Source organism: Gasterosteus aculeatus, chromosome 7, assembly GCF_964276395.1.
Source record: "Gasterosteus aculeatus chromosome 7, fGasAcu3.hap1.1, whole genome shotgun sequence".
Classification (NCBI taxonomy): Eukaryota; Metazoa; Chordata; class Actinopteri; order Perciformes; family Gasterosteidae; genus Gasterosteus; species Gasterosteus aculeatus.
In genome coordinates, this window is record NC_135694.1 from 16,959,714 (window position 1) to 16,974,315 (window position 14,602).

A 14,602-nucleotide genomic window follows, 5' to 3' on the forward strand; every position below is an offset into this window, starting at 1 on the left:
TGCATAATGGAGTGGAAAAATCCAGTGCACATACACTGAAATTGGTAAACCATAAATTGCTACTTTTAAAGGGGAAATCAACCAGTATGTTGCAGGTGTTTAGAGCGACTGACAATTACAGTTGTATAAAGCCTTTTGTGGACGGATAAATTGCCTTAAAAAAAAAGAAAACTGGCGTGCAATGAAGAGCCATGTAAAAAGACATCATACGAAACAGTCAAACGGGTCAGGCACTTTCATAATCATCGCAACATCTGTCAATCAAGAGCGCATGGCATAACAGGACGATAGGTCCTGGAATCGATATTTAACCGTGGTCTAAACATGAGCAGCCAAACAAAAAAAAGTGCCAATATTTGTTTGATTAAATCAGAAAACAACATTATGATTCAGACCGGACCTTCAATGGTAGCTCTCAGTTCTGATGCGGTGCTTTGGATGCATTTCAGTCTGCATCATAAAAACGCACTGAGGTTTGATACCAAATCCCCTCAGATTTAAACAACTGCACAACTCGTTCAACCATGTGTAAAAAAACAACAACAAAAAGAAAAGATCAATGAATTACCTATACTTTCTTTGAAAATCCCAAGCTGCATCTTTTGTAACATTGTTCATTGAAGATACACATATTCAATATTTGGCTTATAGCCGAGCGGAGCAAAGGAGATAGATAAAGAAGACACAAGCCCAAGCGGCTGGTTTGAGCTTTTGGTGCAGAGAAGCTGCTTCCTTGTCACAGTGCATGTTGCTCCTCATCAGTCGGGCTTTTCCTTCATTACTGCCAACTGTAAATGACAATCTATCTGATTATCCTCACATTGCCTCCTGCACAATAAACACTATGAGCACATGCACCATAGTTCAGCTTGAGATCGTCACAACTTGCATTGGTGCTGTAGCTCTCAATGAATTTGTGTAGTTTGACATTGGAGAGCGTGTTTGCTACAATGAGCACCAAGAGGGCGGAGTCACTCTCAATCTGTCAGTGCTAATCAGCCAGTCAGCCATCTTAATGTAGTACTCAAAGAGGAGTATCCACAAAGATAGGGAACCATCTTCTGTTACCGGAGATAATTAAAAAAGCTTTATATATTCGGTAAGTATTAAAAACATACTTTACGTTTCAAAAGTAAAAGCTGTCAATAGAGCAAAATTGACCGAATGAGTTTTACACTATTAGATTAATTCTTGTTTAAGTAGCATTTCACTGTTGTATATGAAGGCGTCGCCAATTTGGTAACGTGTTGGTAACACTTGTAGATCCCATAAAAAAAGAACAAATTGGCAGTTGAAATGAAAAAAAACAATGTTGATATAATCAGTTCCAACGAACTGATGTTATAGTCACTTTTTCTTGTACCTTTATGGAAATAAGTGTTATTTTGAACTAAATTGTAAATACCAGGTGAATCAAATAAATAGAAACACATTGCCATCATATATTTTGTAGGAAATATCTTATCAGCATAAATATGACGGTGCATGAAAAGGAAACACTGGAGTAAAGTAAAAGTACTGTTAGTTGTACGATCCTCCACTGAAACTTGCACCTTAAAAGTCACATGGCGCACTGCTCACATTTACAATTCATTACAGTGCATTGCTGGTGTCTGGAAATAAAGGCCCAAGATGCTCGCTAACACCTCTTTAAAGATGTTAATAAGTAATGAGCTGAGTGAGAGAAAAGAGGTCACGGAGGTCACGGAGCCTGAAGAACAAGTGCCTGCGAGCTGCTCTGACCTGGACCACCAAAGAGAGAGAGACGACACGAGGGAGGACCGAGGGATGAATGTGTTTATAAACATATACGGTGTGGGTGCTCCAGAGCACCCTCCTAATCCACAAGACCTCATCAGAGTATTTGTGGATATAATTTGATAGACACTTGTTTTGTGTTTAATGATGTTGGAATACTGTAGTAGTAGTACATGCACATTGCCATTTTTCATAATCCAGTCCAATCAAAGCTGTCCACAGTACATTACCTGCCAAACAACAATTTATAAGCAGCATTATCTGTAAATTGAAATCCCAAAAGATGCATCTCAACATCTGAATGCTGCAGTATTTTTTCCAATCGAGAATAAAAGCACATTTCACGTTGTTGAACTGACATATTTTTTTCTCCTTTGATCGCAGTTGCTCTCTCTCGCCCCCTACCTTCATCCATCGCTCCCTGCACTGGGCTGTTGCCATAGCGACGTGTTGCCAGGTCTCAGGCAGTGAGGTTGAACGGGTTAATTAGTAGGAGGGGCGTTTGCAGCCTTCCAGATGGGGGTGTAGGCCCCCTTCACCGCCGGTCCCAAGGGGACCTCCTCTTAAATAGAAAGCCTGTTGCTTAGTATTCAGTCCCTCACCATCAAACCGAGAGGTGTATTTATGACCATGTAGTCAACAACGTGGCGGTGTGGGATATGTAGAAGGGGTGAAGCTGGATTGTCCTCCTCCGCTATGTCAGGCTGAGAAAGGCTCACTTTGGATGATTTTCTCAATGATCTGATTAAAGATAAATAAAGTTTTCTTGTATGATGTCATGTCTTGTGTTTTGCTGTGTAAAAAGGGTAAAGTTGTCTCTGTGCATGTGTGAGGCCATCTTGCCTTGTCACACAAACGCCCCCAAGTGTCTAGATTCACACAGGTTTATTGTTACACTGCTTTAAGCATAAAAGAGAAACTGGTACACAGTGAATAGTACAGTTACGGTCAATTCAATTACAATATGTGTAAATGTAGAAAGAAAGCTGCTGAACTACGGCTTGATTAGTATTAAACATGAACATCGTGATCTAGACAAAGATATGCAAAACAATCAAATTCTGTGCACTCACTACATTAAAGCTTTGATTTCATGTAAGGAAATATTCAATTCAATTCAAATCATTATTATGTATCTTATACCATCATGTTTCAAGACTAAAACTTTTTAACATTTAAAGTATTATTTCATGTGAATTATTGATATTCTATATATATATACGGCATTCAGTATGTAACTACTATCATTTCAATATATTAAATGTTATGGGTATTTAAAATGTAAACATAAATAATCTGTATTTCGTTCATTGAGAAGATTTGCAACGTTTCTTTAGAGCAAATATGTGAATTATACAACAGTGCCACTCGGTGGTAGCTTTACTGTGATGGCCTGTTAAAAGTGTCATCTTTTCTAATTCTTTGAATTTGGTAGTGGGTGCTGCTACACCTTTAGGTGTTAAAGACAATGTAGGTGAAGTTCTCCTGTTTGGGTTTGGCGCTGAAGTTGTAGTGTCCAATGCGGTTCCTGTGGAAGTAAAAAATGCAGACAAAACCAATGACGATGAACAGCGTCAGGCCGATGCCAAGACAGGAGATGCCTGCTACGTAGAGAGTGCTAAATCCTTCCTCTAAGGACTCTGCAAGAATAAGAGTGGAACAATCACAAACCAGTAAACAGATATTCACAAGAAAATAAAAAAGCATTACCTAATGCAAAAATGGACAAAGATTCATTTGAAATACTACTTTTATAAGCGCTGGCTCTAACAAAAAAAAACAGCCTCAGCACACAAAAAGCTTGAATGTTGAAATACACTCGTGAGTCCAAATTAAGATACTTTACTAAATTCAGGGCTTTTGAAATGTGTGTTTTCCATCACGGCCACTTAATCTGACCTCTCCGCCACGTTGATGATAGAGAGAACAGCGCTGATGCCATAATAAAGCTAGATTAGACCATCCACATTTTGAAATGTAGACACTCAAGTTCTTAATGGATACTGAAGACCTTGACTGTGCCTCTGCTTTCACAACCGATCAGCTTGTCAGTGAAGTGTCATGGTTACTTCAGCTGTAGTTAAATTCCATTTTGTGTCTCACAGTTAAACACAGCATAGGCATGCAGCTGACACATACTTTCTAACACAATCCTCCATCGGAGAAGAGGGAAAGGTGGATGTCATTCTGTAAAAAAAGTACTCACCATCATTGGACCTCATCAGAGCCCTGGAAGAAGTGATAGTATTGCCAATTGTTTTTGAAGACCGAGCTGTTCTTTGCAGACAGTCCTGCAAGACAAAATGAGCAAAGACAAACGAGAACATCTCCTCTTCAACATTATAAAAAATATAATGCTTTAGCTAAAGTGGGGGATTAGTTATATGCTGAAGAAGCTGCAAGGTTTTTTTTAAATAGGTTGCACTCACGGGCACACAGGTATCTGATCCGATCTCCACACAGACCTGGACCTGGCAGTGCACATAGATCACATTCACGTTGACGACGGAGAAAATCTGCACAGACACACGAGATGTGGTGGAGTTCCCGTTCATTAACACCATTGTGTAGTTGTTCCGTGAACAGCTGTGGAGGACAGAGACGAGAAACTGTAGCAATTTCTCCTTTTGAATATTGAATCTGTCTTTGATTAGATTGCGAAATGAATGGGCTAAAGGACGTAAAGTGGCTGGTAGGCGTACTGTGATATCTCAAAACCAGCTTTGTCCCATAGCTTCCAGTCTCTGTGCTATGTTAGCTTACAGACGGCTGGTTGTAACTTTAAAATTGAAATAGTGAGTTGTATTTTTTATCTCGTTGAACTCTTAGCTAGGAATTGAGCAATTGATAATTGAATTATTCAGGTAATTTATAGATGTAATTTCTAACGTGTTATATTTAAGCATGCAGGGGTCTGACTAGAAACCACATCACAGTCATTTTATTGACAGGATTGGAAAAAGTATTGAACGGTTTCTTAAACTTTTCTTTTTGCCTGTGACTTTGTAGTTCACAAAGTACTCATCACCCCATCAATTAAAGTGTTGTCATTAACATTCCGTTAGTATTTTACTAAGTATAAAAGTAAAAGTGTATAAGGAGCTTCACGTGAATTAAAAGGGGTAAAAAACACATATACCTCCACATAAAACTAGCACCCTTAGTAGCAATAATTGTCTTTTATCTAATTACCTAAGTTACATGCTTTGCTATTAGGGCCAATCCTCGAATATTCTGGATCTTCTTTTAAATAAACCTCTACATCTATATATATATATATATGTCCAAGGAAGTAACGGTAGCAGTAAAAGTTGTAGTAATATTATTATTAATATCTGTAATTAAAGTAATAGAAAAAAAGCACATGATAATTCAGCTCAAAGATTAAAAGCAATATTAATGATAGTTCTGTATGTGGAAGTAGACCTGTTCTCCAGGAAGGTAACGCCGTTTGCGTCTTCAGAGTTTTGGGTGGGAGTGGCCCAGCATTTGTTGATGACAGCTTTCATCTGCTCTGAAGAGTGGTTGAGGCTGACCTCCACCACTACAGCCTCATCAGAGGATAAGCTGTGGTTGTTGGGTAGAGGCACTGTACCGGCCATCAGTTGCAATGTCACCCGTAGCAATCCCAAGCCTGTGATAATATCTCTGCTCATATCATAACTGGAGATGGATGAGAAGAAAATAAATACATTTAGACATAAATACAACAGAAAAACATAACAAAAAGCTTTTCAAAAGCCCACAAACACCCTTAAAGCTCACTAATTAAAAGTGTATACGCCAAGTGTAAAAATGAAAATTTCTTCTTAATGAGAATGTTACTGGTGAGCAACTGGTTAGTAATATAAATTTAGAAAAGCCGATTGGCATTGGGTTTTTTCTTATGTACGGAGGCAGGCAAGCAGTTTTCCCCTGCTCCCAGTCTTTAAGCTAAGCTAAGCTAGCCACCCACCAACCAAGTTTCATATTTACCGTAACGACATAAAAAGTCTCGGCAAGAGATCAAAGAAAACAGTTTCAGATGCTCTGAGGTTGTATGGAATAACACGTGAAGTATGACAAGTATGACAGCGTGTTAGTACCCCATGAAGCCAAAGTCAGCAGAGATGAGCGTGCTCTTCTTGTAGGTACACATGATGGGAGCCTCCAGCCGTATTCTGGGTACCTCCACTCTTTCGTTCCCTGATGTGTACATTTCCATGTTGTTGAACAGGGTTACAGATGCCATGTAGTGGCTTTCATTCTAAAACACCAGATGATGCAGTGAGGGTAATTTAAAGAGTTAATGCAATTCAGTTATGCTGAAATACTGGCAACGTGTTAGAGCGTAGGCAATTACAAAAACTTCCAAAACGTACATGCACTAGATTAGTACCACACTCATCCCAGGCCACAGTCAGCTGGGCATGGCTGGCGTTTTCTCCATTGACAGTACATTCTGGGGATCCCAAGTATAGAGTGCGCTCCCTGATCTTGTTGGTCAGGAGAAAGTCCTTGGCAACTGTCACAGTGATGGCAGCAACCCTGCACTGGACCGATATCGCCCCCAGCAGAGAGACATTTGTGGCAGTTCTCGTAGCAATGGTTGTCGGAGCTGTAATGGTGATAATGGGTCTGGCAACGGTGGATGTCGAGGTGTAGTTGACTGTTGGTTCAGTAATGTTAATTGTTGGGGCTGTAATTTTGGTTTTTCGGGAAGTGAGGTTGGTTGTTGAGGCAGTAATGTTGTTTGTTGGGGCACTAATGTTGGTTGTTGGGGCAGTAATATTGGTTGTTGGGGCAGTAAAGTTGGTTGTTGGAGCAGTAACGTTGGTTGTTGGAGCAGTAATATTAGTTGATGGGGCAGTAATATCGGTTGTTGGAGCAGTAAGGTTGGTTGTTGGGGCAGTAATGTTAGTTGTTGGGGCACTAATGTTGGTTGTTGGGGCAGTAATATTGGTTGTTGGGGCAGTAAAGTTGGTTGTTGGAGCAGTAACGTTGGTTGTTGGAGCAGTAATATTAGTTGATGGGGCAGTAATATCGGTTGTTGGAGCAGTAAGGTTTGTTGTTGGGGCAGTAATGTTAGTTGTTGGGGCACTAATGTTGGTTGTTGGGGCACTAATGTTGGTTGTTGGGGCAGTAAGGTTGGTTGTTGGGGCAGTAATGTTGGTTGTTGGAGCAGTAATGATAGTTGCAGGCGCAGTAACGTTGGTTGTTGGAGCAGTAAGGTTGGTTGTTGGGGCAGTAATGTTGGTTGTTGGAGCAGTAATGTTGGTTGTTGGGGCAGTAAGGTTGGTTGTTGGGGCAGTAATGTTGGTTGTTGGAGCAGTAATGATAGTTGCAGGCGCAGTAACGTTGGTTGTTGGAGCAGTAACGTTGGTTGTTGGAGCAGTAATCTTGGTTGTTGGAGCGGTAATGTTGGTTGTTGGAGCGGTAATGTTGGTTGTTGGAGCGGTAATGATAGTTGCAGGCGCAGTAACGTTGGTTGTTGGAGCAGTAATATTGGTTGTTGGGGCAGTAAGGTTGGTTGTTGGGGCAGTAATGTGGGTTGTTGCATTTTCTGCACAAGAAAAAACTTGTTTAGTACATGTGATCTGTGTAGAAAGAATCTCTCCATACAACACTGTGAGAACTTACCTTGACAGGCTCGCCCAGGCCTTTTTGGGCTTTTGTCTATCAATCCTTCCAGGCAAACACATGAGTAGGAGCCCCAGCTGTTTGTGCATGTAGCCCACTGGGAACAGTCATTTTCATTTGAAGCACATTCGTTAAAATCTGCAGAAGGCAAAATATATTGGACAGGTTTTAACCTGTAGCATTGTACTGTACATTCCTGACTTACAGATTGATTGTACTTGACAACCAGACCAGTGTAGACAATGCATTACATTTTAGTTTGTCTGACACAGACTGAGTTATCTTCTCTTTGGTGTCTTTTAGGTCCATCCTACGTTTGCCCCAAGCAATTTCAGATTCAATACCCTAATGGCCTTGTAAATACCTTTATATTTCAAACTCCTGACCCCTGTTCTTAACGAGGCTTTCTGTCAAGAGTTAAAGTCTATGAAATGGCAATTTTTAGGTTTGCTGCCCCTTTAGCTGGCTCGTTAAATTGTTCTTTGCCATCAGGCACAGGTGGGAATGTTTCGACGCAGAAACACAAAAGATTTTCCAGCGATGATTGTGGTTGAGGTTTGTAGTTTATTGCAGGTAATTGTATAAACAGATGAACATACCGGTTGAACGTGCTCCTATTGATGGTGGTCTGTCTTTGTGGTCTGGTGAGAACTGTCTGGTGCTCCCCTACCTGTGCCCTCGCTTCCTGTCACCTACGTCCCTTATGTACACCCATGTGCACCTAATCACCGCCACCTAGTGTCCAAAGTGTCAATATAAATACAGTCTAACAAACAAAATATACTTTACCAACAACAACCCATAATGGCCTCTACAATCTACAAGTCCATGTTGAAACAACCACAACATCATCCTACCGCAGAAGATATACAATTGTTTTGAGTGGTACTAACCTTGATTGTTGATGTGTAAAATTAAAATTGTGCTGAAAATTAATTTTCATTTCTCTATTCTCTGAAGCACTTTCTATTTATATACTTACCTGCCTTAGTTTCACAAAACACATTGTTAGAAAGTAAAATGTAAAGAGACATACCATTTGTGCTTGTGTTGTTTTGGTCCACTTTGTACTTGGTGCTGTTCATCAGGGAGTCCAGCAGAGCTTTGGACATATGACCAATGTCTTGGCTTTGATTGGAGGCGAAGACGATGGTGAAATTGACCACGACACTCCCCGGTGAAAAGCTTCTTATGTCCATTCTCACCTGGCCAGAACCCATCATGGCCTTCATCTCTGCAGACAGAGACTGGTAGATCTGTTGGTGACAAAGGCAACGACCCAGCGGTCAAAAAAAAGGACAGATCGATGAATGAAACAACACTACAAAGTTCCCACCGTACAATCAGTCGGTGAAATGACATTCCTACCTCCTCTCTGATACTCTCAGTGAGGTTTTTGTATGCCTGGCTGCTGGTGTTGTGCAGATCGGCAGTGAACTGGATGTTGGTGAGTCGCGTTGTGGCGTAGAGAGTCAGAGCATCTACAACACAAAAATGTACTTGGTAGACACTTTGTTTTTTAGAAAATTCATCACACACCTGTCATAAAGGGCAGTGTTATCGTTTGGCTTTCTGCATCACTGATCAGGTCTTACCCGTCTTGACCAATATACCAAGGGCGTCTCCTTGGTTTCCACAGGAATACGGTGTGACGGTAATGTTGTGGAGCATTCCTGGCTGCAGGTCTCTTACCTCCACCATCTTCTGGCTGGTCATCCAAGACCCAACTATTTCTGACCTTCTACTCAGAATAACCTGATATGTCTGGTTTGTCCAGCTCGACCAGAAGATGTCGAAGGAGGTTGCACTGACGTTAGCCGACCACACGCCAGTGATGCTGGGAAGAGCTGGGAGGTGGTGACAGAGGGACAAATATTCTCAGAAATCTCAAAGCCTTGTTATGAATATATCTATCAGCTAGAGAATTAATTGGATGAAAAGATGTTAAGCATTTACTTACCACTCATTCGACTAAATACAGAAACCAAATAAAATATCTAATTTCATCCGAAGAGGTAACAATGTTCTATTTGGAAAGGAGAAGATGTTAAATGTTTCTTACAGCACGTGGTTGTTGGCAGAAGTGGCTCTGCAGTTAAGCTCATGCTTGGAAGGTCTTCTAGCGTGCTGTTGGAGGCTGTGGTGTAGGCTGTGGTACCGGGCGTACGGGAGGTAACAGCAAGCGCTGTAGAGGTGGTAACCCTCACGTCAGAGTTTGTTTAGCATGGCTGATATCAAAGAGTTTTACCGCCTCTCTTAATATCTTGAACTGTATATAAAAAGTGAACTCATTCATTAGGACATCACCCATTGGTTTATGGACTGCGGCTTAGATGCCCCGAGTAGGGCATGTTGGCCTCGCCATCTTGTTTTATTGCAACCAGAAGTCACACGAGAGGGTCGAGCAAAGTACAACTTAGCGATGAATAACACTTTTTCTAGGCAACTGAAATGGCTACAATTACAACTAATTACCATTAATTAGCAAGTTAAAAGTTATGAGACAAAAAGCAGTTAGTGACCTGTACTTTACAAGGTAGCCCTGCCCTGACGCATACCCTAATTTTGGTCTATTTTACAGAAAAAGGACTGATTCACTAAATGACCATTGTGCTGTATTTAAGAAGATTGAGACAGTAAACTTATGTTTACAATGTTTGCTTAGGTCATAAATCAAGAGAGAAGTAGAGTCATTTTATCATATGATTCTATACAAAAGGATTTCTTTTTTGTAACCAGAGGATTTGGTCAGCAGAGAGAATGCAGGTTTAAGGCATATCTGCAATGGGTTCTCTTTTCCCACAAAGCGAAGAACCCAGCCTCCAAGTGGGGTTCATGGTGTTGGCAAAATGTCATCACATAAAATCTGACATCGACTTTGTTCATTCCCAAAGTCAGACTTGCATTGTCTTATTATTCTACCATACCAAAATAATCCTAAACTGGTTTTTAATCAAACACTATGTTATTTTCTTGTTCTTATTTTTACACAGCTGTCAGTGTGGGTGGTGAACTTGCTTCTGCTGTGCTTTGAAGCCTTGTGTCACGGTGTGGTTCACGTACTGTCTTATTTTGTAGTTTTCTGCCACTCGTGTCCCCGGGTAACTTCACTTCCTGCCTTGTCCTGTCATCCCCTGTGATTGTCTGATTGATCGTTTCCACCTGTGTCCAATCACCTGCACCTCCCTAGTGTATTTAAGCCGTGTGTCTCTTGTGTCACTTGTCGCGTCATTGTCTATTGTCCTGGATGTTCCTCGTTCCTGCCCGCCTTTTTGTCCCTGTCCCTGTGTGTTTTTGCCCGTTGGCCTTTTGCTTTTTGCATTTTGACTAGTAAAGTCTTTTTTGCTTTAAACTCTGCATTTGAGTCCTGCCTTCCCACGCATCCTTGACACCCTGTCTTACATTTCACCTTACGGCAATGTGGTGGGAAGCTGAAGGTAGTTCTCTGTGATGTCTGTCTGATAACCGTGTGAAGTGAAGACCATCATAAACATGATTTACCCTAAAATAATTTTGTATCCGTCCCACTTTACGTATTTCAAAATCAACTCCATAACAATTTACCCACATCTCAAGTTGCATTATATGATGTGTGAGATAATGTAAGATAAGATAAAGACTGAAGGGAATATTTTTGATCATTATAGACATTATATCCCCTACTTTTGAAGTTACAGCTGCTTCACACACACACACACACACACACACACACGCACATAATCTAACCTGTGCAATGGGCTCCAGGTTTCCTGGAGTCTAGATCAATATATCCGTGGTGGCATGTGCAACTGTAGGAGCCCACTGTGTTGTTACAGTCTGCATGAAGGGAGCACTGACGGAGCGCAGACTGTGCACACTCATCAACATCTGCAAAAAGACATAGGAGGAGGATACACAATTAAATGTCTATGCTGCTGAAGAACGCAGAAATACAAGTTAATCTTCCTTAAATTCCTTTGTCGTTTTATATTTTTTATTTAAAGGCAAGGTAATCCAGAGATAATAGAATTATCACGCTGATTGAGTAATTAATGATATTTTTGTTTACAGCGTAGAGATGGATATTAATTAAAACGGTTGGAATGCAACTCAGTTATAAATAAGGTATGAGATGGTAAGGTATGCTTGTTACTGTGCCTTGTGCAAATCTAAAAGTATGACCGATTCTGATTAATACTGTGTGTGTGTGTGTGTGTGTGTGTGTGTGTGTGTGTGTGTGTGTGTGTGTGTGTGTGTGTGTGTGTGTGTGTGCGCGTGTTGTGCTCGTTTGTACGTGTGTGTCTGCGCTCGCTCTGCTGTTGTTTTGTTTGCAGGAAACATCGCACAGATGACTGTCACTCAAACAGAAGCGCTGGGAAAAGGAAACTGTGGTGCGACTGAGTCATTCTTTCCTGAACACCGTGTTCTCTGCAACATGAATCATTCTCAAAACTATAAGAATGCAGTTTCTCAAAAGAGGGGGGAAAAATCTCCCCTCGCAGCTTTACGGAGATTTGGCTCCGTATCACCTCACCTTCCACACTGACAGATGTCACCTCTTGGATGTGTTTGAGGAGATGGTGCAGCTTTGACGTGACATTGTGCAGTGAAAGAGCAAAGTTGCAGTCAATCAGCAGCGAGGTGGCGGTTCTGTATGGATGCATAGGCTGTGAGCTGAGGTAATAAACAGAAACGTCAGACTGCAGAGCTCCAGTCACCTAAGAGATAGAGACACAGAAGGAAAACCTTCAATGATTCAGACAAGTGGATACCCATCTATGTTGTCTCTCAATTAATCAACATTATTGCCAGAGGAAGTGTTGTTTGTTGGCTAGTCTTGGCGGCATAGTCATATATCAGACAAGCAACAGAAATAAATTAGCAGCAGGAGAAACACCATTAGTTTTAGCATTACCATTGCTTGTAGCAACCGCGTGTGATTCAGAATTCCTCTTTCACTGGAAATAAGTTGCTGGTAATCTGTCTTCACCGTCACCGTGGCATTAAATCTGCATCTTCCATTCTGAGAATAATTAGCTGTGCCTGAAAAATAAGTTAAAAACATCATTACATCCAAGATATAGTTTTGACACCGGGAGTTTTTTTTAGATCAAGCTTGGTTGAAATAATGAAATGCACCCTCCTCTTAACTTTGAACAACTTAAGCACTGGCTGAGGACCCTGTGCAGCTGATGTTAAGGCTGAGATCAAATATTACCATAAGCTTAATAAACCCTGGAACTTACCCTGGAAAACTGTTTAACGGGAATACCCCAAATAACTGGGATATATTTTTAAATATACTTGACGTTTTATAAAGTGAGACATTTTCAAGGTTTGGGTGAAATTACCCGTTAATAGAGCACACTTAAGCATAATAATAATCCATAAAATCAGCTCCACTAACTTGTAGGATCCATGCAGAGAAAGTGGCCCGATTGGGGGCAGCATTTCTGCCAGCCTGGGCAGTCCATGTCCCACTCGCAGTCCTCAGATCTGGGACACAATCCATCTGTAGTTGGACAAGATCCTGGCTTGGCAGTGAGCTCTGCACTCCAGTTTACAGCTTCATTCAAAAGGAAATAACACGTTACAGGCCATATATTAGTGGAGAGATATTTTCTGTGCTCCCATCTGGTGCCTCACACACAGATCCACGCTTTGAAAGGTCACGCAGATCACCTGTCTGTCTCCGGCTTTCCACACTTTGCAATATCACCACATTTTATAAACACTCGTACGAAGGCGCAGAGCAATTTGTGCTGTACTTTAATAAGTATAGGGGGTGTGCGGTACACTCACGCCGTGCGCAGTAATGGCCGACTTGTTCGTAGCCACTGCAGCATCCCGTCACCTGCTCCATCACTGTCTTGTGCTCGGTCTGATGGGTCATCCTGTAAAGTGTGACTGTACATGTCTTCCAGGGGAGCCAGCCGCCACAAGGCTTTGTGACGACGTAGGGGACCGTGTGCATCACCAGGAAAGTGACATTCCTTGTCACATTGTGAACACATAGATGGTAGCCAGACTCAGACAGTCTATATCCTAGAACAAAATATAGCTTGTCAATTCAACTGTTGGTTTCCATAGTAGCATGACGTCCTCTACAATTAGAAAATGACTTTAGAATGACAGAAATTAAAGCAGACAAAGCATCCGCAGTTAATTTGGATGTGACTTTCATGTTAATTTGGTTTTAATCCGTCATCTGTCTGGAGGCCTACCTTCAAGCACAGTGTTTTGTCCCCTGCAAAGAGCCAGCAGGGCCGTCACCACCCAGACGGAGAGCCTCCAAATCATTTTCCACAGATCAAAATCCCCAACATACATTGTGCGTGCATGCTCCTCTTTGAGATGATGCTGACTCACTGTTCAGGGCGTACTCAAAGACAAAATTATCTGTGGCTGTGTCATTCTCCTCCCCCCTCCAACACCCCCGCCATAATCAGTCCCAGATGGATAAAAAAATCACAACAGCCAGCGGATAATTATCAAATTCATAAAAACATTTGGAATTATATTCATCATCGTAGTAAAATTACACCAATTGTTACATATATTATATTTCAGAAAATATAATGTACTTCAATGCCATGTGGTATAGCAGCATGAAAAACGTTTGCATGATTTCGGCCTTGATCTTATCTTTGTAGAATTGATTTTATACGTTTAGTCATTCTTTCGTGGTGTCAGTAAACATGTTGATGATGCCGGGCTGAGAGATGTGGGATGAGTCCCTAATGACTTGCTTTCCACACAGGTAACCATGGCAGTGCTTGCCATGCTGCTGGCACTAACAGCCTGTGTCAGCCGTTGAAGTCATGTAAGAAGGAGTGACAACTTCTTTCTCTGTGTATGAAGAAGCCACAGCTGCTAAAAGATATACACAAAAAAAAAGCACAACACTTTTAATATCCATTCCACGATTGGTGAAAGAAAATTCTGCATATTGTGCTGTTTTCTTTTGAATCTTCGTGCATATTTTCGCATTGTTTCGCTCCTTTTTTAGTAAAGAGGTGAGAAATTTTCCTTGATTAAACATCTGTCAGTCATCAGCTCAATAGAATATGGTTTAAGGCTATGTTATACGCGTTTCACCACTAGTGGCTGACGTGATTGGGTGATGGTACTGTAGCTTTCTGTGAATAGGACTGTAGTCCCCACTGGATGCCAGTAATGACACCAACTCATTACTGTTCTTTAGTAGCTTACGTTCAATCACAGACCTAATTGGTTTCATTGGGGT

At 41.2% G+C, this 14,602-nt stretch overlaps 1 protein-coding gene across 1 annotated transcript; it reads right to left on the reverse strand.

The window, feature by feature from the left end:
* Window positions 1-2,628: 2,628 nt before the first annotated feature.
* On the reverse strand, window positions 2,629-13,790 carry umodl1 (uromodulin-like 1). The gene is made up of 17 exons (XM_040182748.2): window positions 13,581-13,790; window positions 13,159-13,401; window positions 12,764-12,922; window positions 12,272-12,399; window positions 11,891-12,074; window positions 11,104-11,244; window positions 9,440-9,562; window positions 8,973-9,224; window positions 8,746-8,858; window positions 8,414-8,633; window positions 7,378-7,515; window positions 6,120-7,300; window positions 5,844-6,004; window positions 5,185-5,421; window positions 4,188-4,344; window positions 3,965-4,049; window positions 2,629-3,398 (listed from the first exon to the last, which is right to left on the reverse strand). The coding sequence occupies exons 1-17, from the start codon at window positions 13,684-13,686 to the stop codon at window positions 3,211-3,213; spliced, it is 3,816 nt and encodes a 1,271-aa protein (XP_040038682.2). The 5' UTR covers window positions 13,687-13,790; the 3' UTR covers window positions 2,629-3,210.
* Window positions 13,791-14,602: the final 812 nt, after the last annotated feature.

What these genes read in the sequence shown, in the direction of transcription:
- umodl1 (XM_040182748.2), bottom strand. Translation starts at nt 13,686, where the DNA reads ATGTATGTTGGGGATTTTGATCTGTGGAAAATGATTTGGAGGCTCTCC. An exon ending in ACCTGGAGCCCATTGCACAG is followed by an intron (nt 9,563 to 11,103) that starts GTTAGATTATGT and finishes CCACCTCTACAG; the next exon opens with CGCTTGCTGTTACCTCCCGT. An exon ending in TCTGATGAGGTCCAATGATG is followed by an intron (nt 3,399 to 3,964) that starts GTGAGTACTTTT and finishes TTATTCTTGCAG; the next exon opens with AGTCCTTAGAGGAAGGATTT.